At 33.9% G+C, this 24,681-nt stretch overlaps 1 protein-coding gene across 1 annotated transcript in view; it reads left to right on the forward strand.

The window, feature by feature from the left end:
* The window catches only part of LOC123537206 (uncharacterized), a 48,096-nt gene extending 47,091 nt beyond the window's left edge, over window positions 1–1,005 (forward strand). Inside the window, exon 6 of the mRNA XM_053529076.1 lies at window positions 378–1,005. Coding sequence (XP_053385051.1) covers window positions 378–518 — 141 coding nt within the window. The 3' untranslated portion in view covers window positions 519–1,005. The remainder of the gene's footprint in view (window positions 1–377) is intronic.
* The last annotated feature ends 23,676 nt before the right edge of the window (window positions 1,006–24,681 follow it).

The following is a 24,681-nucleotide window of genomic DNA, read 5'->3' on the forward strand; positions in this document are numbered from 1 at the left end:
AGGGCAACCAACCAACAATGTTGTAAATTCGTCTATACCTCGGTACTTTGGAGGTTACTTGTTCATTTAATTTTACGTCTATATGTAGTTTGTTTTGACTTATGACAACATATTTCCAGTAAGAACAGTTGTGTTTTTGTTTTTTTTTTTTTGTTTTTTTTTTTTACAACTTAAAATGAGATTGTAAAAAGCATAGCATTATATCAGTGCATGTTTAGCTTATTTTAACTTGAGATATTTTATTCATAATATGTGTTATTTGCTTTAAATGTACACTGAATACTGTAAAAGTACTTTGCAGTTAGATATGTGCAAAACTGACATGGGCGGGTTAGCTGTTTTCATCATAAAATAGACATTTTGGATGTGCATTTCAGATACTGCTTGAGGACAAAGAGCTGTACACGCTCAGATTGTCATCCCCCACTACTATGCTGAGGAAGATTTACATGCGCCAGGATCAGTTGAATAAAGGTCCACTCATTATACTCGGCATTCAGTTCACTGCTGAAAAATAGTCTTGGATAAATAGCCGGACTGACTATTTTCAACAAAGTGCAGACAGTATTTATATACACTAACTGACCATGTACAGACGCAATTAGAGGAAATTATGCTATGTTGTTTGTTGTACATCATTAACCTTCACCTTGCTAAATTTCTTAAATGGACTGGTCTATCAGTCAATTTTTGCAGTACCATTCAAAGGGTGTTCACAATATTTTCTGACTGAATAGCGAATAGTGCAGACCAAAGGCAGAATCACTTGCCGCCGGCATGCTGAAAGTTCAGTTTAATAGTGAATTATTTTTTCATTGTGCAAACAAAACATGTTAATTTCGTGCAGTAAAAGTATTGTACTTTTTTTCCAAAATGGATTTTAGGTGTAGTATAACTTTATATATCAAATTACAACAGTGATAGATACGTCTCTGCAAAGAAATTTTTCTACAAACTTTATCTACGTGTGTTGAAATATTCATGTAGAAAATCTGAAAAAAAACAAATTAACGTTAGCTTAAAATACGAAAATGTCCCAAAGTCTTGCTTAATGAACAAACTGACAGCTAAAATGATTACCTATTTAGTTCAGTTAACGTGCAATATCGTTCTGGATTCAAATGTCCAATGTCATTCATGGCTTGAATGTCCAATGTCGTTCAGTTTTAAAATTCCAATGTCGTTCTAGATTCGAATGTCCATTGTCGTTCTTGATTCGAATGTCTAATTCCGTTCTGGGTTTGAATGTCCAATGTCGTTCTGGATTCAAATGTCCAATGTCGTTCTGGGTTTGAATGTCCAATATCGTTCTTGTGTCGAATGTACATTGTCGTTCTTGTTTCGAATGCCCAATATCGTTCTGGGTTTGAATGTCAAATATCGTTCTTGTTTCGAATGCCCAAATATCGTTCTGGGTTTGAATGTCAATTATCGTTCTAGGTTTGAATGTCCATTGTAGTTCTCGATTCAAATGTCCAATGCCGTTCTGGGTTTGAATGTCCAATATCGTTCTAGTTTCGAATGTCCATTGTCGTTCTGGATTCAAATGTCCGATGTCGTTCTGGGTTTGAATGTACAATGTCGTTCTAGTTTCGAATGTCCATTGTCGTTCTGGATTCAAATGTCCAATGTCGTTCTGGGTTTGAATGTCCAATATCGTTCTTGTTTCGGATGTCCATTGTCGTTCTGGATTCAAATGTCCAATGTCGTTCTCGGTTTGAATGTCCAATATCGTTCTTGTTTCGAATGTCCATTGTCGTTCTGGATTCAAATGTCCAATGTCGTTCAGGGTTTGAATGTCGAATGTCGTTCTGGCATTGAATGTTCATTATCGTTCTAGTTTCGAATGTTCATTGTTGTTCTGGAATCAAATGTCCAATGTCGTTCTGGGTTTGAATGTCCAATATCGTTCTTATTTTGAATGTCCATTGTCGGTCTGGATTCAAATGTCCAATGTCGTTCTAGGTTTGAATGTCCAATATCGTTTTGGTTTCGAATGTCCATTGTCGTTCTGGATTCAAATGTCCAATGTCGTTCTGGGTTTGAACGTCCAGTATCGTTCTAGTTTCGAATGTCCATTGTTGTTCTGGATTCAAATGTCCAATGTCGTTCTGGGTTTGAATGTCCGGTATCGTTATTGTTTTGAATGTCCATTGTCGGTCTGGATTGAAATGTCCAATGTCGTTCTGGGTTTGAATGTCCGGTATCGTTTTAGTTTCGAATGTCCATTGTTGTTCTGGATTCAAATGTCCAATGTCGTTCTGGGTTTGAATGTCCAATATCGTACTTGTTTCAAATGTCCATTGTCGTTCTGGATTCAAAATCCAATGTCGTTCAGGGTTTGAATGTCCTATATTGTTCTAGTTTCAAATGTCCAATGTCGGTCTGGATTCAAATATCCTATGTCGTTCTCGGTTTGAATGTCCAATATCGTTCTTGTTTCGAATGTCCATTGTCGTTCTGGATTCAAATGTCCAATGTCTTTCTGGGTTTGAATGTCCAATGTCGTTCTAGTTTCGAATGTCCATTGTCGTTCTGGATTCTAATGTCCTATGTCGTTCTAGGTTTGAATGTCCAATATCGTTCTTGTTTAAAATGTCCATTGTTGTTTTGGATTCAAATGTCCTATGTCGTTCTGGGTTTGAATGTCCAATATTGTTCTAGTTTCGAATGTCCATTGTCGGTCTGGATTCAAATGTCCAATGTCGTTCTGGGTTTGAATGTCCAGTATCGTTTTAGTTTCGAATGTCCATTGTTGTTCTGGATTCAAATGTCCAATGTCGTTCTGGGTTTGAATGTCCAATATCGTTCTTGTTTCGAATGTCCATTGTCGTTCTGGATTCAAAATCCAATGTCGTTCTGGGTTTGAATGTCCTATATTGTTCTAGCTTTAAATGTCCAATGTCTTTCTGGATTCAAATATCCTATGTCGTTCTGGGTTTGAATGTCCAATATCGTTCTTGTTTCGAATGTCCATTGTTGTTCTGGATTCAAATGTTCAATGTCGTTCTGGGATTGAATGTCCAATATCGTTCTTGTTTCGAATGTCCATTGTCGTTCTGGATTCAAATGTCCAATGTCCTTCTGGGTTTGAATGTCAAATGTCGTTTTAGTTTCGAATGTCCATTGTCGTTCTGGATTCTAATGTCCTATGTCGTTCTGGGTTTGAATCCAATATCATTCTTGTTTAAAATGTCCATTGTCGTTCTGGATTCAAATGTCCTATGTCGTTCTGGGTTTGAATGTCCAATATTGGTCTAGTTTCGAATGTCCATTGTCGTTCTAGGTTTGAATTCCAATATCGTTCTTGTTTCGAATGCCCATTGTCGTTCTGGATTCAAAAGTCCAATGTCCTTCTGGGTTTGAATGTCCAATGTCGTTCTAGTTTCGAATGTCCATTGTCGTTCTGGATTCAAATGTCCAATGTCATTCTGGGTTTGAATGTCCAATATCATTCTTGTTTCGAATGTCCATTGTCGTTCTGGATTTAAATGTCCAATGTCGTTCTAGGTTTGAATTCCAATATCGTTTTTGTTTCGAATGGTCCTTGTCGTTCTGGATTCAAAAGTTCAATGTCCTTCTGGGTTTGAATGTCCAATATCGTTCTTGTTTCGAATGTCCATTGTTGTTCTGGATTCAAATGTCCAATGTCGTTCTCGGTTTGAATGTCCAATATCGTTCTTGTTTCGAATGTCCATTGTTGTTCTGGATTCAAATGTCCAATGTCGTTCTGGGTTTGAATGTCCAATATCGTTCTTGTTTCGAATGTCCATTGTCGTTCTGGATTCAAATGTCCAATGTCTTTCTGGGTTTGAATGTCCAATGTCGTTCTAGTTTCGAATGTCCATTGTCGTTCTGGATTCTAATGTCCTATGTCGTTCTAGGTTTGAATGTCCAATATCGTTCTTGTTTAAAATGTCCATTGTTGTTTTGGATTCAAATGTCCTATGTCGTTCTGGGTTTGAATGTCCAATATTGTTCTAGTTTCGAATGTCCATTGTCGGTCTGGATTCAAATGTCCAATGTCGTTCTGGGTTTGAATGTCCAGTATCGTTTTAGTTTCGAATGTCCATTGTTGTTCTGGATTCAAATGTCCAATGTCGTTCTGGGTTTGAATGTCCAATATCGTTCTTGTTTCGAATGTCCATTGTCGTTCTGGATTCAAAATCCAATGTCGTTCTGGGTTTGAATGTCCTATATTGTTCTAGCTTTAAATGTCCAATGTCTTTCTGGATTCAAATATCCTATGTCGTTCTGGGTTTGAATGTCCAATATCGTTCTTGTTTCGAATGTCCATTGTTGTTCTGGATTCAAATGTTCAATGTCGTTCTGGGATTGAATGTCCAATATCGTTCTTGTTTCGAATGTCCATTGTCGTTCTGGATTCAAATGTCCAATGTCCTTCTGGGTTTGAATGTCAAATGTCGTTCTAGTTTCGAATGTCCATTGTCGTTCTGGATTCTAATGTCCTATGTCGTTCTGGGTTTGAATCCAATATCATTCTTGTTTAAAATGTCCATTGTCGTTCTGGATTCAAATGTCCTATGTCGTTCTGGGTTTGAATGTCCAATATTGGTCTAGTTTCGAATGTCCATTGTCGTTCTAGGTTTGAATTCCAATATCGTTCTTGTTTCGAATGCCCATTGTCGTTCTGGATTCAAAAGTCCAATGTCCTTCTGGGTTTGAATGTCCAATGTCGTTCTAGTTTCGAATGTCCATTGTCGTTCTGGATTCAAATGTCCAATGTCATTCTGGGTTTGAATGTCCAATATCATTCTTGTTTCGAATGTCCATTGTCGTTCTGGATTTAAATGTCCAATGTCGTTCTAGGTTTGAATTCCAATATCGTTTTTGTTTCGAATGGTCCTTGTCGTTCTGGATTCAAAAGTTCAATGTCCTTCTGGGTTTGAATGTCCAATATCGTTCTTGTTTCGAATGTCCATTGTTGTTCTGGATTCAAATGTCCAATGTCGTTCTAGGTTTGAATTCCAATATCGTTTTTGTTTCGAATGCCCATTGTCGTTCTGGATTCAAAAGTCCAATATCCTTCTGGGTTTGAATGTCCAATGTCGTTCTAGTTTCGAATGTCCATTATCGTTCTGGATTCAAATGTCCTATGTCGTTCTGGGTTTGAATGTCCAATATCGATCTAATTTCGAATGTCCAATGTCGCTCTAGGTTTGAATTCCAATATCGTTCTTGTTTTGGATGCCCAATGTCACAGATGGTCTGTATCGGTATATGTTTGAATGTTGTTTGGACTTTTTCAACACTGAGACGTAGATTAATGCGCGCGTCCCGCAATATGTATTACCATACTGAACATTGTACCTGAAGGCGTGTAAGCATTATTATTAGGTTATTTAACATTGTTCTGTACAATACGGAGTTATATTTGGACGAGCACCCAGCTGAGAAAACCATATTGGACGAGCCGCTAGCTGAGAAAACCATATTGGACGAGCCGCTAGGCGAGTTCAATATGGTTTTCTCAGCTGGGTACGAGTCCAAATATATCTCGTATTGTACAGTACAATGTTAAATAACCTTTTTATTCTATATCTATTTTATCGTACTATAATAATAGTTTAAATTAAAAATGTTTCACGGAATATTGTATTCCTGCCTTTTCTAGTTTTTCCCAGCTTGGTATGAGTGCAAATATATATTATACAGAACAATGTTAGACCTTAAGTAACCTTTTTATTCTATATTTATTTCACTTCATATGTAATATACGTAATTCATTGAATGTTGTTTTTTCTGCGTATCATCATTAAAAGAAGTATATGGTGCAACCTGCCTACAACAGCCATTTGGCCATTTGGATGGTAATAATACTTGGCTGAAATATTATATGCCAACAAACATTGTCAGCAAGTTTGGTGAAGATCGGATGAAAACTATCCGACTTAAAAGAGCGTACAAGGCTAAATTCCCCGTTTTTCGAGTAATTCAAGGACTAGAATCAAAGAGTGCGTGGTACAATTTGGCTGGTTATCGAAATTGGCCGAGATGTAATACCCACAAACATTGTCAGCAAGTTTGGTGAAGATCCGACGAAAACTGAATTATAGAGCAGACATGTTTTGGATGCTGACCGCCCGTCCGTTGCCATTCATAATCTTCTCCATTTTGTTTCTTAACCGTTGAATAAAAACTGCTGAGGTAGCTATTCAGACAGTCAGGGCTGATACCAATTTTAGGTTTCGTCCGGAACGGCCTCTTTAAGCGACTTTTCAAATATTCCAACATCTGATGATCTTTTTTACTGTATTTTTAAGTTTTTGATTATTAACAAACGTTTTAATATCTAATCAGATAGCATTGTTATCCCTTGAATCGTTTTTGCGTGTTGTAAACAAAAAAAAAACTCAAATTAAATCCAGATTCCAAGACGCATAAACTCTGTACATAGAGCGCCTACTTCATCCGATTTACATTCGGAACATTTGCGTTTCGGGCTTTATCGTATGTTTAACATGGGACTGTTGAACCGTCCAAATACAGAAAATACAGGAGTTTTTGTACGCGCGTGCGTCCAAATACAGAGAATACCGTAATATATTGTACGGTCACGTGTTGCAAATGAACGTTCGCGATTGGATAGATAAAACAGGTATAGAATAATAAGTTTTATCAGTATATCAGAGTTCAGGACCTAGAATGTTAGCAGGTTGGTCCCATATGACAAGCATTTTACCTTAATACGAAATAGCAATATCAAGCTCAAACCGAGGGCCATCCCTCTTTCAGATGTCAATTTTCTTCCCTGCTTTTTTCACCCGCATGGTGTTCTCCTGCGGCTTATAATTGGTAAAAACATTTGAAAGGTATCATATTGTAGTAAGGCACATGTACTTTCCAACGACTCTAAGTTTTGAGCAGATGAACAGCAGTACACTAAATATAGTGCTCAAAACGGACATTCCTTATACATAATTATATAAATCTATACATGTATGTAGAAAGTAGGGATTTTGACCTAAGGTTTAGCTTAAAATCAACGCTAGGATGTTCCTATATGGCCAATACTTTACCTTATTTAGGAAATAGCAAAAGTAATCCTCAACCCAGGGCCCTCAATCTTTCAGTAGTATATTTTCTCATGGTAAGTTTCATCCGTGCTTGTATATTTCTTTACACGCACGCAAGGTGTTCTCCTGGGGCTTGTGATTGGTAGAAATACATACAACGCTCGAGGCGTTGAATTCTTCGTATCAGGAAGCCATCGAACTGTCGAACGGAAGGTCGGTAGTTCTACCTAGGTGTCTGCCCTTGATGTAATAAAGCACGGAGTGGAACCTTGGATCTTTATCCACCATCAAAAGCTGGAAAGTCGGTATGACGTTAAGCCAAACAAAACAAACGCTCTTCAAAGTAAGTACTGTACGATGTGTGTACACAAGGGATATATATATATATATATATATACACACAAACATGTAAAGACAAAGTAAACAATTGGACAAACGCGTTGAAATAAGAAAAATAAATATTCTACCATTAGAGAATCAAAAATTAGGCAACTATCCTTCAACCCTCATCAAGAACAAACATACAGAACAATGACCCCATGTGGCTTCAAACGGCCAATGTCTTACGTATAACTCTTAAAGGTCAGTCATGTATGAGCCGCAAATATTAAAAAAAGAGATATGATACACTTGTCTATTACCGGCAGATGAATGAAAAGACAAGAACCATAACTCATTTATCAGAATTATGGCTCTAAAATAATTCACAAAAAAATATATTATAATTTTTGTATAAAAGCGATGCGATAGCTGTATGTATATAATAACAGAAAAATACGTTCTGATAAGTTACGATATATATCATCTAAAATCAACATTTACTTCAAATATATTATAGTAAATAAAAAAACATTTGGGATAAAAATCTTGATAGATACGTTGTCTAATACGAAAATAGTACTCAGTCTCTTTATTTATGTTGTTTCTCATTTTGTTCTTTAATATTATCGCAATTTCACGGCTTATATCCGGTTGGTGATTTTTTCTGCGTTTGGAATAGTTCCAGGAAACAGTTAAAAGATTTTTGCATAATTTTGATTTTGTTTTTTACGAGTTCATCTAGTTGAAGCGTTTTCTGTTTTGTTACAACAAAAAGTTTTGTGCAAGGCTATGTCTCATAGCTACTGCACATAGAAATTCTAAGAAGTAATCTTAACGACTCTCTGCTTTTGGAATTAAGTAAGATGCTACTTCTATTTGCAAGAACTACATCATTCCAAGTCAGGTTGGAGAAAAATAACATAAGACACATCTGATAGACTGAGACGTTAGTGTAAGCAATTCGCACAGTTCGAGAAACATTCCTGATTTGGTTGTGTTTAAGAATTTTTATTATAATTTGCGATGCAAAAAAATGAAAAATGCTTTTTGCCTATATCAACGAATAAAAGAAAAACAAATTTTGCATTTAATAATACTAGCGATGTCTAATGACAGCTAATACGTCTTTGGTTTGCATGATGCATGTTCATACGTATGGTTTGCAGCACCTGTAATTTGTGGCATCGATTTCATATTGTATATATTTTTAGAACCATTAAATATTATGTGATAGTTATTAATAGTGTAAAGTTGTTCAATGAGATATTTCCTTATTTACGGTATGTTACAATACAGCATGTTGGAAATGTAATTGTTCCTTGTTTCAATTTCGTTTTGCAAATTTAGACAATGTTTATTTAAAAACACAAATCAAACTTTTTAGAGCAGACACAAATAATGCAATGTATATCTTTATATAAAGTGAATTAGACAGAATAAGATGTTTGGTATATTTCATGTCATTTTTCTTCCCAATAATTAATTGTCATGAACTTTGGCCTAACAATATTCTATACTTATACAATCAAATTTAGTTTAATATCAAATACATTTTGTATAGATGAGTAAATCTGTAGTACTTATTAAAGGGCCCCATTCATACATTTTTTGCGATGTTTTTTTTCTTTCTTTCTCTAAACCCATTAAACGCAGGCAGTGATAAAAACTTATTGACATATTATTTAGCAAGATATCTTATAAATAACCAAAAATGTCTTGCAGAAGCGAGTAAACCGTTGCAACGCTTTTGAAAACATGGAGAAAATTGACATTCTACTTGCATTTTTTCCCAATATTTAACACCTATTTTCATTCACTTGACCATTTTACTATAATGTATACATTCTGTGCCAAACTTTGTGGAAATTAGCAAGTTGCAAAACATTCATACAAATTGTACGGGAGTAGCTTTAAAACTTTGAGAGGACTGAAGTAAGTACACACATGGTGAAGTAGTCCAAATATAGTTCCTTATTGTTACAAACAGTATGGTACAAGGCCACGATGTTTCGAACTTGAGTATGAAGATTCGTTTTTGTTTGTATCTTTTGATATGCCTTGATACTTTCTTTTTACAATAAAATGTTACAGTTAGTAATGTGTGTGCTCTTTAGCATCCACACCACGTTGATTATTAATGTAGTTGAAACGTTTACAAGATGATGATGATGATGATGATAGTGATGATGATAATTTTTGCATCGTTGTATGATGATGATGTTTATGCGAAGTATACCTTTATCAATGTTTTTTATAATGTTGATGATGAAAATGCAGCTGATGATGTTAACAGCACTGATGATGATGTTATTTTGTTGAATTGAGAAAAAGAGGGAAAAAGAATGATATGTTGTTATACCGTTTCTTTATGGTGAGTTTGTTTTGGGTTTTTATTGTTTCTGCCGCAGCTGGTGATGTTGATAATGATGGTGATTTCACGATGATGATGATGATGATGATGATTTTGATGGCAGGAAGTTTTTGATGATGATGTTAAAAGCGAAGAAGATTTTTCATTATAATGTTGTCAATGAAAAAGAATGGCATGTATATGATAATGATGATGATTTATATTTTTGTCATTTGTTTTGAAGTGATACTTCAATTAAATGTAATTAATGTATATTAGGTCTTTTAATTTTTTAAATCACCATCATCACTCACATCAGGATCAGAAAAATCGTCAATATTGAACTGGAAATCTCCTAATTGGAACTTTTGAATTTTTCAATTTTTTTTTAAAAATATCAAATTAGAATTTCTCAACCAACGAAAAAAAAAACAACATCTTGCCAATTTGGAGGTATGAAACCATTAAACCCTTGTTTATATTCTATATCGGACACAATGGGCTTATCAGTGCAAGTCATGACATTATTCCACTTCTGCATGCTTGGTTACTCCTTTACCACCGGCCTAATTACCATGTTTTCTAATCAGGATTTTTTTAGAAAGAGAACAGGCATTAATAGATAAAATTTGCTCTTGCTTTGTCATTTCCCACATGTTTCAGTTATTACACCTGCAAATTGTTTCTTTAGTGTGTGCCTTACAAAATCCATTCATTATGTAATCCTTTATGCTATGACAAATTGAAGTGTCGCATTATTCTAATTAATGTCATCATCACTGTCATCCTCATCATCTCCGCCAACACCACTATCATCACACCTACCATAACAATCATCATCATCTACAAATTTACCACCACAAAAACTTTCATCATCATCATCATCACTGTCATCCTCATCATCTCCGCCATCACCACTGTCATCACAACTACCACAACAATCATCATCATCTAAATTTACCACCACCAAAACTTTCATCATCATCACCATTATCATCAAAACCATAACGAATAATTGTCATCATTACAAACACTATCCTCACTAGCAGCACCACCATCATCAGCACATAATCATCGTTACCATTACCATCATTATCATCATTAACATCATCAAAACAATCACCTCTGTCGTCATTATCATCATCATCATCATCATCTGTCATTAAACTATCATTATCATCGTTAGTTTCACTGATGTTTTTGCTGATGAACAAGATGAAAAATAGTTTTGAAAGGAAGATAACTGTTTGATGTTGTTGTTATTGTTGTTGATTATGACTATAGTGATGGAGGTGTTTATATCGGTGTTACTGATAATGGTGATGATTACAATATAGACAGCTCTTTTCCTTAAGAGTGTTGGATGATTTTGTCTGTAAAGGTTGGTGAATTGGTTTTCAGGATATCAGTGATGACGATAATGTTGATAGTAACATAATTGATGATATACATTTTCATCCTTAATACTCAAACAACAATAAATATTTAACGATATGAAGTGTTTCGAAAAAAGGTCATCATTTTTGAGAAAAAAAAATAAAAACTTCAACATGAAAGGTCAGAAAATAAATATATGTGAAGAGATCAACAAATAACAATATAAAGGTCAAAACATGCATTAGAATATAATACAATACATGAGAAACAACAGCAAAAAAGCCACTCAAAATAAATATTAAATAAATAAATTAATAAATGCGAAGTACAAACAAGAAAATGAATTCTATCCTATAATAATTATAATGATATCATTTTTAAAACAAATTGAAAAGCGAGGGATTTTTCCACTTTGGAAAACATGCTTTTACATAAAATTATGGAATCGATACTCATTAAACAGCGATAAGGCACCGAAAGCAGATTTTGATAAATTGTCACAACGAAAAAAACATGAGTTACTCGATAACCACAAAACGTGGATTCTAGTTTATATCAAGGTTACACAGTGTACTGTTTAATTAATTAACGTACCTGAGGTGGCTGATTTGTGCTAAGCGTTTTGAACAACAAATATCCGTTTTTGGCACTTTATTTGGAGTAATACTACACATCTGCTCAAAAACTTAGTGTCATTGGAATGAACATGTGCCAAGCTACAATCTGATCTGTGCAAATTTTTGGAGTTTGGGTGTTGTGGGGCTACCCGGATATTTTTTTTGCAATTGATGCTAGGATGTTCATAGAATACCAAGCAGTGGCCCACTTCGGAAAATTATCAAAAATGATTATCTAGTCGATAGCCAAAGTAATATGTAAACAGAAATTATAAAAAATACGATTACATTTTGTTGTATTTGGGCCAAAAATATATTTACAGCTTGAATGAGACCCTAAATTTGTTTATATGCGATATTGTCGCTTTTGCAGTGAACATGGTGATAACTTGTTGTACAAAATGCTAGATTGTATTTTTAATCTAAACATACACTGCATTATTTCGAAACTGAAAAAAATACGTAAAAGTTCCTAATTAGACAAACTACTTTCTTTGATGCATATGTTTATGCCAAGGAAACAGCAGCGTATTCTTGTCGGTTCATGTTTGGTGAATTTAAATTGCATTTAACAAGCATGAGACTAACAAGGTTTATGTAATGTCTTGTAAACGCATGCTAGATTTACCCAATCATTAGATTCAATCCCGATTTGAGCCTTGCTTTTCCTGTAGTGTGCCAATATCGGCAAGAACCTTCTGTGTAATCTTTGATATGAAAAGTTTTACAAGCAAAAGGAATTTGCGCTTGTGAATGTACAGGAACCATGTGATATTTTAATACCTTTCCAGTTCAGACGTTAATCTAAAATTTCACAACAATTTTCACCTTGTATAGTAACATCAAAATCCAAATACATAATATTTTTACTGTTAATAAGATACATTTAAAGACTTCTCTTTGATATGAATTAAAAATTGACTTTCAGTGTCAGAGAAAGCTGGACTTTACATAAGGCTAAAAGCAAACTCCGGCACATTTTCACATTTAAACGTTAAACGTTCTCTCCAAAGATCGATCTAATAGGATAACAGTTCAGAAAATAAAAATGTACAAACATTGTGAACCATGCCCTAACTCAGTCTACGGACGTAAGAGTTATTATGATAGGGCCTGCTCACGACGTCCAAAATGACGAGAAGAGCCGTCTTGACGTCAGTATGGGCAACAACCAGAGACGTTCAGGGCCGCAAGACACAAAATAGACATGACACCGGGTTGATTTGGTAGGTCTGGCTCGAGCGTGCTGAAGGTAATAAGTATATCAAAGTATCCCGCCTTAAATATACGATGTGAGTAGTTTAGCTTCATGTTAGAGTTTGAAATGGTTAGGTTTAAATAAATGTACCCTGCTCTAATATAGATGTTACAGCTAAGTTTCAAAGAATAATGTTGGAATATCAAAATATTCATCTTTGTGGAATATCGCCGGATTTTCTACCCTCGACGAAATATTGACGTTTTATAACTAGAAATAATGATTTCAACGGCACATCAACTTTTGTATACCCCAAGAATGTATAATTATTTTTAATTCTTCACACAAAGGTGCGGACATGAAATGAAACTTCCAAGTTCACTTAAAGTAGAAAGCAACCTTTACGCATTATTGCACTGCCGGAAACTGGGCTCTGTTCAAAACTAGAGAAAAATCTGTAGACAATGTTCGATTTTCGGTCATTCTGTAAAAAAATACATATCAAAATGCACGAGTTCCTTAGAGTTTGTTTAGTATTTCAGTAAGATCTAGAATTCATGCTATTTATTTTCACACCGCTAACACCATAAAAGTCGCATACTTAGCACCTACATCTTGGGAGTTCTGGGTCTCATTGCCTCTAAAATCTCTCAAAAAAAATTCCTTTCGACAAAATGTACAGCAGTTGTGAATTTCAAATTAGATTAGGCATTTATGATATGAAATAAACTAATAATTAACATTAATCTGAAAAATAAAAACCGGTTGGTAAAAAACATCTCAAGACACAGTACTCAAATTACTTCTTTAAAAATACATTTGAATGAATAAGGTACAAATGTTATAACACTTGCTTCCAAATTTCTAAATGTATTACGTGCAACTCTTGCCAGTAGATTGGGTTTTGTTTTTACGCTTCGTTGTATTTAAAAAGATAGTGTCTTCTGAAATAGTACCAAATAAATTCAGGGGCAAATATATTATGCACACTGTTGTAGGCATTCCATTCAACTTTCAAGAATATCACACTATAAATATTTGAACTCAACTTATTTTGGTAATTGGGCCTGTTGCTAATCATTATATACATCTATCTGCCTCATTAACGTTAAAATTCGCCGTCTGATGTTTACGTCAATATGATATTTGTGACAGTTATTTTAAAGAAAAGTCCACAGGTATAAGCGTTCCAGAAAAAATATATAAACGAATTGGGCATACGACAAAATATGGAGTGGAGTCTGGAGTGAGATCTTGGAGTGACTATGGGGTCTAATTTTGGAGTGAAATTTTGGAGTCAAATTAAATCTGCGTTTTCATTCAAAGTTTGAAAAGTTATTAAGATTAAAAATAGTAGTGTTATTTGACAAAATACAATAATGACTGATGTATGTTGCTGTTGCAAACAGTAATACGAATGGTGGTATAAAGAATCAAATCTAATATAATGTGAGACTGGTAATTATACTTTTGACTATGGGAATGATGATGATTTGTTTTATATGATTATATGCACAATATTTATACATTGATAATTTTGAGATTCTTATCTTTTATTTTATTTCTGTATAGCATTTTGTGAGCTTTTTCATAAAGCGTATATATTTTTTTCACTTGCTGTAAAAGAGGCGCTGTATTTTTATCGTCTACTTCTAATTATGATTTATGCATTTATCGCTTTATCGGAATTTAAAATTAACATTTCATCATATCAGAAACGTTCGAATTCCAGCTGGAATGAGGCACGTGTTAAACAAATGTAGATTATTGTTTCTAAAATAAAAAATCAACTTGTTGGAACATAGAACCGTTATATATTAACATGGAAATCCGTTTGGAATCCTGATGAATTCATTATACTTGCTGTAGAAAAACACGTAAGACAAAGAAAACAAAGAAAGTTTTAACAAAAAAGAAGAAAATATGAAAGAGATTGAAGGAACATTAAATAACAAGATCTAAAAACGAAAAGCCAGAAATTTTGTTCAGCACTTGGAACAGACAACAACATATTTTTTTCATTTATTTCATGCATTTCAGTACTTTAGTTTGTTGAGAGCAAGTTTATCTGTGATAATGCTTCATTCTGCTTACGTACTAGTTTGGCTACCGACCAGATAATCATTTTTAATAATTTTTCAAAGAAAGTCACGGCTTGGTATTCTATGATCACGTAGCATCAATTGCAAGCAAAATATCCAGGTCGCCAAAATCATCCAAAATCTGGAATTTCACACAGGTCCGAACTGTAGAAACTTGACGATTTTGGAGAGTACCATTACTGGTCGTTTCGTTACTAATTTTTCAAAGTAGGTCGCTGCTTGGCATTCTATGCCATCCTAGCATCAATTGCAAGCAAAATATCTAGGTCAAAGTCACCAAAAATCCTGAATTTTGCACAGTTCCGGACCTGTAAAAAATGACTATTTTTGTGGGTACCGTTGCTGGCTGTTTTGGTACTAATTTTCCAAAGTAGGTCACTGCTAGGTATTCCAGGATCATCCAAGCATCAATTGCAAGCAAAATATTCGTGTCGCAAAAATCACCAAAATTATGGAATTTTGCACAGATCCAGAACTGTGGAAAATTGACGATTTTTGAGGGTACTGTTGCTTGCCGTTTTAGTTCTATTTCTTCAAAGTAGGTCACTGCTTGGTTTTCTATGACAATCCTAGCATCAATTGCAAGCAAAATATCCAGGTCGCCAAAATCACCCACAACTCCGAAATTTTTCACAGGTTCCGACATTTACGAAAATTGACTATTTTCGAAGGTACCGTTGCTTGCCGTTTTGGAACTAATTTTTCAAAGTAGGTCACTGCTCTGTATTCTAGGACCATCCTAGCATCAATTGCAAACAAAATATTCGAACCGCTAAAATCACCCAAACTCCGAAATTTTGCACAGATCCCGACCTATAGAAAATTGATGATTTATTAGGGTACCGTAGCTGGCCGTTTGGCACTAATTTTTATGAATCAACGCTAGGGCGATCCCATATGATCAAGCATTTACCTAATTTACGACATAGCAATACCAAGCCCCAACCGAAGACCCTCCCTCTTTCAATTGTCAATTTTCTTAGAATTCACGTTTTGAATCCGAGTAAATCATGTTTTTTCATTGTGACAATTTGTCAAAATACTGTTTTAGGTGCCTTATCGCTGTATAATGAATATCGATTCTATAATTTTATGTAAATGCATGTTTTCCAATGTGAAAACAATCCAGCGCTTTTCGGTGCTATCGTTTGTTTTAAAAAATGTCATCATTATAGGATAGATCAAGCTCATGGTTTACATGTCATCATGTTATTAAAGATAAACAAACTTCAGTTGTCTGCGAATTCCGGTGACTTGAAAGAAACATTTTCTTCTATATTTGGTTTCGTTTGTCGTTTTTTTGTGTTGCTTGCAGAATGCAACTTCCGGTTATTGTTACTCATTATCAGTAGGATCATGAATCAATGTACAATACTTGAGTTAAATGTAAAATTTAACCTTTTACCTGCTAAATTTCAAAAAATGGTCCGGTAATTCACTTTTACTAAAATCGAATAAACGTTGTTTTGTACTTCTGGAAAACTTATTTTGATGATCTTTGGCTATTGATTATGAGCGATACATTGCACGTATAATATTAAGCTTACTTACTTTCTCCTTGATTTTAGAACATTTTCTCTTAATCTTTTACAAGTCTGGGCAAATGATATTACTTTTCATGTCTTAGTAACTGACAACGGACATCGCACGTAGCAAGATTGGATTCCGGTGCTCCGGATTATGAGTTTGACACTTGTGAAGCATATAACAGCGTATAGTTCATCATTGACTTCTTTCCACAGATTCTTTAGTGGCTTTGAGAAGACGAATAGGTCGTAGAATCATTAAAGTTTGCTGATAAACCGCGAAGCGGTCCATCTTCTTGTGTAAATATTTAGCACCGTCCTTCCGGTTTGTGATTTTTGAAGTAGAACTTTTAAATATTTATGAAAGTTTTCAGCGAGAAACACATACGATAGAACCTAGTATGCCCGAGGCGGAGTTGTGTTTTAATTGTATACATAAAACACCTGCATTAATTGGGTTCCTCCGATGTGAATCTAATAAAAAAAAGAAACAAGATCAAGTAGCGGAAAAGTATGGGGAATTATATAACATATAGTATTATTCTTGCATCTAATTGTGTAATAAATCAGCAATCAATCAATCACCAGTCAAGCATCATTTCTTACCTCCACTTAGGTACATATAAATATAGTGTGTTCAAGGTTAGGAAATACTCCAGTTACTTCATAAATTAGCTGTTCAAGACCAAGCAGTTGCCCTGTAGGTGAAATTAGAAATTATTTCCTTGTTTGTACTTCACATTTATTAATTTATTCTTTTAATATTTATTTTGAGTGGTTTTTTCGCTGTTGTTTCTCTTGTATTGTTTTATATTCTAATACATGTTTTGATCTTTGTATTGTTATTTGTTGATTTCTTTACATATTTTTCTGCTTTCCAACCTTTCATGTTAAAGTCGTTTTCTTTTCAAAATATGACCTTATTCCGAAACACATCATATAGTTAAATAGGCACAATATTTATATTTTTGTTAATTTTGGGATTTTTTTCTGCTTCCTTCTACTTTATTTCTGTATAGCATTTTGTAAACTTTTTCATGAAGTGTATATATTTTTTCACTTACTGTGAAAGAGGCGCTGTTATTTTATCTTCTACTTCTAATGATGATTTATGCATCTGTCTGGTTTTCTCAGAATTTTAAATTTACATATCATCATATCAGAAACGTGCGTATTCCAGCTATCGAAAAAAATTTAAGATAAAGGATAATCTTGAAACCGTTTCTTTTTTTTCTTCTTCTATTTTTGAATGAAGTTGGAATGAGGCACGTGTTAAACAAATGTAGATTATTGTGTCTACAAAAAAATCAACTTGTTAGAACATGGAACCATTTATATTAACATGCAAATCCACTTAGAATACAAATCCTGATGGATTCATTATATTTGTAAACAAAAAAGAAACAAAGATAGTTTAACAAAAAAGAAAAGAAAATATGAACGAGATGGAAGGAACATTAAACAAAAAGAGCCAGAAATTTTGTTCAGCAACTACAACAGACAACAACATATTTTTTCATCTATTTCATGCATTTCAGAAGTTGAGTTAATGACAGCAAGTTATCTGTAATATTGCTTCTTTCTGCTTACGTACTAGTTTGGCTGCCTACTAGATAATCATTTTTGATACTTTTTCAAAGTAGATCACTGTTTGGTATTCTATGGCTATCCGAGCATTAATTGCAAGCAAAATATCCGGGTCGCCAAAATCACTCAAACTCCGAAATTTTGCACAGGTCCCAGCCTGTAAAAAATGACTTTTGAGGGTACCTTTCCTGGCCGTTTTGGTACTGATTTTTCAAAGTAGGTCACTGCTTGATATTTGAGGACCATCCTAGCATCTATTGCTATCAAAATATCCCAGTCGCCAAAATCACCCAAAATCTTGAATTCCACACATGTCCGAACTAGAAAATTGACGATTTTAAGGGTACAATTGCTGGCCGTTTTGGTACTAATTTTTCAAAGTAGGTCACTGTATGGTTTTCTATGACAGTCCTAGCATCAACTGCAAGCAAAATATCAAGGTCGCCAAAGTCACCTGACTTTTGCAGTTCCCGACCTGTAGAAAATTTACTATTTTTGTGGGTACCGTTGCTGGCTGTTTTGGTACTAATTTTCCAAAGTAGGTCACTGCTTGGTATTCCAAGATCATCTTAGCATCAATTGCAAGCAAAATATCCGTGTCGCCAAAATCACCAAAATTATGGAATTTCGCACAGGTCCCGACCTGTAGAAAATTGATGATTTTTGAGCCTGTAGAAAATTGATGATTTTTGAGGGTACTGTTGCTTGCCGTTTTAGCATTATTTCTTCAAAGTAGATCACTGCTTGGTATTCTATGACAATCCTAGCATCGATTTCAAGCAAAATATCCAGGTCGCCAAAATCACCAAAAACTAATTTTTCAGAGTAGATCGCTGCTTAGTATTCCAGGATCACCCTAGCATCAATTGCAAGCAAAATATTCGTGTCGCCAAAACATTAAAATTCCGTAATTTCGCACAGGTCCCTGACCTGTAGAAAATTGACCATTTTCGAAGGTACTGTTGCTTGCCGTTTTGGAACTAATTTTTAAAAGTAGGTCAATGCTTGGTATTCTATTCCTAGCATCATTTGCAAGCAAAATATTCGAGCAGCTTAAATCACCCAATCTCCGAAATTTTGCACAGATCCCGACCTATTAAAAATTGACAATTTATTAAGGTACCGTTGCTTGCCATTTTGATACTAATTTTTATGAATCAACGCTAGGGTGATCCCATATGACCAAGCATTTACCTAATTTACGAAATAGCAATATCAAGCCCCAACCCAGGACCCTTCCTCTTTCAATTGTCAATTTTCTTCGTGTAGATTTCACCCGTGCTTATATATTTCTTTACACGCATGGTGTTCTCCTGGGGCTTATGATTGATAGAAATATATTTGAAAGGTATCAGATTGTAGCTTGGCGCATGTTCTTTCCAACAAAACTAAGTTTTTGAGCAATGTTTAGTATTACTCCAAATAAAGTGCCAAAAACGGATATTTGTTGTTCATAACGCTTAGCACAAATCAGCCACCTCAGGTACGTTAATTAATTAAACAGTACACTGTGTAACCTTGATATAAGCTAGAATCCACGTTTTGTGGTTATCGAGTAACTCATTTTTTTTTTCGTTGTGACAATTTATCAAAATCTGCTTTCGGTGCCTTATCGCTGTTTAATGAGTATCGATTCCATAATTTTATGTAAAAGCATATTTTCCAAAGTGGAAAAATCCCTCGCTTTTCAATTTGATTTAAATATGATATCATTATAGGATAGAAATCATTTTCTTGTGTGTACTTCGCATTTATTAATTTATTTATTTAATATTTATTTTGAGTGGCTTTTTCGCTGTTGTTTTTAATGTATTGTATTATATTCTAATGCATGTTTTGACCTTTGTATTGTTATTTGTTGATCTCTTCACATATATTTTTTCTTACTGACCTTTCATGTTAAAGTTTTTTTAATATCAAATATTACTTCAGCATAAAATTAACCTGTTGTGAGCATGCAAGTAACTGTTATTCTTGAAATTTGATTTTGAATGAAACTTTAAAAACGCAGTATGTTTATATACTTAGTCAAGTTAAATCTTTTCTACATTTAAATATTAGAATCAAAAAATGAACCATTTTAGTGAAAGATGCGCAATGGATGTCTTTAAGTATCCGATCCCTTATATAAAGTTTGTTCGTTTAACCTGGTTGTTTTACTAACCGTTCTGTGGATAGGATTTTGAATAGCACTAACAGAATGTTTTTGTCCGAATGAAATATATTTTGGCATTTGATAGCGAAAATATCATTTTTTGTTGTCAAATGCATGGATATTAAATGGATATATATAATTATATACATTTTGTATATATAACTGAATTTTAGAAAGAAAATTGTTTGTATATTTACATATATAAATAAAACTTAAAGAAAATTGTTTGTACATCTACATATATATAGAACTTTAAAAAAAATTGTGTTTGTCAATGACGCGGGTGAATTTATTCAAAAAACAACAATTTACTGTAATCGGGGCAGGTTCAACTTTTTCATTGATTAGACATCTATATTTATTTATTCATTGCGTGATGAAATTTCGACTCTGCAACTGCAATTCCGATATTATGATAACCTTTTATTTAATTAGCGTACAAAGCGGTTAATCTTGGCAAGAATTTACGTGAATATTCAAGTGTCTGAAATTTGTATTTTTTTGTGTATATGTATATTCAAAAACAGGCATTTTGACACGCGCCACCGAAATATAAACTAAAGGTTATAATGACGAACATTGTTTAAAACAATGAAATGGTTGATTTTGCATTTAAAAAATGTTATTTTCAAGTAGTAAGGAAAAAGACGTGAAATGATATGAATCTACAATTCAAAATAAAATTCGAAGAAAACAATGAGTTATTGTTATAGTCTAAAATGCAACAAATATTTTTAAAGTTTTGAAGTGAAACCTAATTGAAAAAATCTAAGATACTAAATATAATATGCTCAATGACATAATGAATATCTCTGGTTTTCTTAATAATGGTCAAACATTGGAAAACCCATAGGAAATCGGCAACTTCCCATTGGAAACGTAATATCTGAATAGCAATATCTACAAAAAAGACTAGAATAGTGAAAGTTGTTGGTTGGTTTATGGTAGGTATGGGCTTACATTCAAAACCATTTCTAAGTTCAAAGTCTTTGTAGAAGTGCTAGGCCTTTTTGCCAAATAATGTCCGTGGCAAAATAAAATTGGCGGCCATTTTTACTTGATATTTTCATACATTATGGTCAAACTGTTGATATTCATAAGCATATGCTTATGTTTGGCATACCGCATTCGTTCTTCTGGTCAAAAAGACCTGCAGTACATTTCCAATATTGCATATTACAGGATGCTATTCAACGTCCCTATCGAAAATTCATATTTAATGAAAGAAAAAAACAACAAAAAACGTGATATTCCATTCCAGAAACAAAAGAAGTGCAATACAGATATTAAGTAATCGTATCAGGAATTGATGTTTGATATACACGCCGCTTGTTATTTCTATTGCGGAGCTGCTAAATTAAATAAAAACGACATAGGAAGGAAATCAAATACCGTTCACTTTTTAGTATTTTCAGGATGACTTACGGGGTGTCTTACGGGGTATCTACCTGGCATCTACAATCACAGAATGGCTAATGGCTTCTGGCTTTATTCTTTAATGACCTACACCATCACCCTTACCTTCACCCTGGTAGTGAATATAAATATGCAAATAATGCCAATAATTGGCTCTTACACTGAAACATAGTGTAGATTTATAATTGTTAATGTTGTCGGCAATGTGTTTATGAAAGCCATTCAAGAATAATGACAATCATGTTGGAATATCGTACATCCTGTGTACATTAAAAGGTCAATTCACTAGTATAAGTCAATAAATATTTGTCATCAAAGGTGTATTCTCAGTGTAATACATAAATTACACAATTGGTTGTTCTTGGTGTTGCAGCACATATTTCAAATATCTTCAAATCTAAAATTTTAAAGTTCAGATTTATTCAAGAACGGCGCTAAATCCAAAAGAAACAGTGTGTGTTAAATGTCCAGGATAATTTGTCAAAAAAGTCAGTGGAAAACGCTAATAGAACGATTTGCCTTCGGAAGTCGAACATATATGTTTAACTAAAAAACAAGCCCGAATGATTCGGAAAGTATATTCATGGCCGATGCTCTCCCTACCCACTCTTCCTCCCCCATCACGCTATGAAATAAGGCGCGCATACAATTTTGATAGCCTAAACTTGATACATCAGCCATTTTAGCAATAGGTTTCAAGTCGCTTCTTCTGCATAACTTCATAACAATATTATTTATAAATATTGAAGGGGACAAGATAACAATCTAATTAAATTAACTATATTTATTTTAAAGCAGTTACTAAAACTATAGCTAAAACGGGCCTCCGTGGCTGAGCAATAAATGAAGCATTAACAAATACACCATTAACATATAATTGCAATCACGAGATATTTCTATACAAAATTTCTGGAAAATCACAGTATCTTGCATTATGAATAGACATCTGTCTATCATAAAATTTTCTTTTTCCTAGAAAATTCAAGGACGTCAACGGTTTTCTATGTTTAACCTAGGTTAAATGTTCAAGTTTTCTTTTTTTGACACGTTAAACGATAATGAAGACTTTCAGCTGTGCAACCCACAGAGTCTGTCAAAAATATCCTTTGTCCATTTTTCACCCGATTCGATCCATCAAAATAAGAAATTTTCATCTCATAGCTTTGGAAGGTTCAAGGTTCAACCTAAACGTTGCTTGAACTTTAAAATTAATGAGATGGTAAAAACCAATGGTTTGGCACTGTCTGGTTGGTTAACTGACATAGAGGGGTTTAGCTTGGAACCCAGAGAGCCATTATCACAATTGTCAGTCTTGTTTGTAAGACTGATGGACTCTATCAAGTTGTATACATAAGCAAAAGCGGGTTTCAAATTTGCATTTAGATCGAAATACAGAAACTATATCGAAGTCATTCACTAAAGTTATAAGCTCTACTTTTAAAATGCTATGAATATCCTAATGAACTATGAAAATATATGCGCAACCGTTCTAAGTGGAACGAAAAACAAAATATTAAACATTGCGCTACAACATAAGCAAAGCATTATATTCTCTAGGAAACAGTAAATAAACACATTGCTGTCAGCAAAATTTCGTTTTCAGAATAGCTTCATATTTTCGGTGACTTGTAGAATGCAAATGCAACGACTTCATCACTATAAAATATATTAGCCCAGGGCTTCGTTTTGACTGATTTTTAGAAAAAAAAATAAAACCATTATCATTAGATCTCTATTTCACCCTAGAGGAATATTGTTTCTCATCCAAACGCTGTCAGGCTACGCGGGCGGGCCGTGATAATTTCTATTTTATGTTTGAAACATGTTCATAAATCGTCACAAAACTGTCTTTTTAAATAACGAAACCTGAAATTTCTAATTTGTAATGAAACAAGAAGTAATTCAAAATTATGTTTTCCCATTAAATATAAACAATTTACAAAATGTAACTGTTTCCTGCTGTCTTTCAGCGCTGAAAAAATAAAACAGGAAAGTTTCCAACCAGATATTATGAGCTGAATCTGCGATAATTCTTAAAAGTACAAAATTTATAATTTAAAAGCAACTGGGTACAATTCTTTTATCGTTCTAAAAAGCGGGTCTATCTACATTATTATCCCAACTATCTCGAACAAATAATTTACTATAATATAAGTGAAGATAATTGTGATTTGAGACGATATATACGAGATTTATATCATATCAAGAATTAACGTAAATTGTTTACTTTCTTTCCGCTATCATTTACGTACAGCTGCAACATCGCAACATGGAAAAAGGTTATTTGTGTGGATATTTAAAGGATGTACTTTAGTGCTTGAGACACTTTTCCACGAAATGACATCAAATGATAATGCTACAAGTATAGGATAGACAACGAGTGCCGTTGTCTACGGGATATATACAACGAGCAAAGCGAGTTGTATATATCCCGTAGACAACGGCACGAGTTGTCTATCCGACTTAGACCACGTGACATAAAAACTGCAATTATTGAAAACTCTCCCACACGTTCTATAGAAATTAGGATTAACGTGTTTTTATAAGAGTAATATCATCTTTGTACCGTTAGCGCTTAATTGTCAGTAGGGCATATGAAAGAATGCAGGTTATTTGTATAAATTCAGTTTTACTCAAATACTGGATTTACTAAGATTTAACGTTCATTAACACTTTGAGTCATTTGCAATCACAAAATTAATGCTAAACAGTTAAATATGGATTTCTCAAAAATACTCAAAATTGGACTGCATGCTGAACAATTAGTTTTTGTGAGGAGTTTGCATGTTGGCGAAACACGATGACAGATACGTTGATTCGTTGATTCAAGAAGATAGCCAGGTTATTTATTTATTTATTTATTTAGTTAGTTCTTTTTTTATTTGTTTACTTTGTTTATCAGGATAAAGTTAGTGCGTAGATGCTCGTAGGACTACGAATACCTTTTACTATATCGCGCCCTTCTTGTAAGAATGATGTAGTTGTTTTACTTTCT

Source organism: Mercenaria mercenaria, chromosome 17 (assembly GCF_021730395.1).
Source record: "Mercenaria mercenaria strain notata chromosome 17, MADL_Memer_1, whole genome shotgun sequence".
NCBI lineage: Eukaryota > Metazoa > Mollusca > Bivalvia > Venerida > Veneridae > Mercenaria > Mercenaria mercenaria.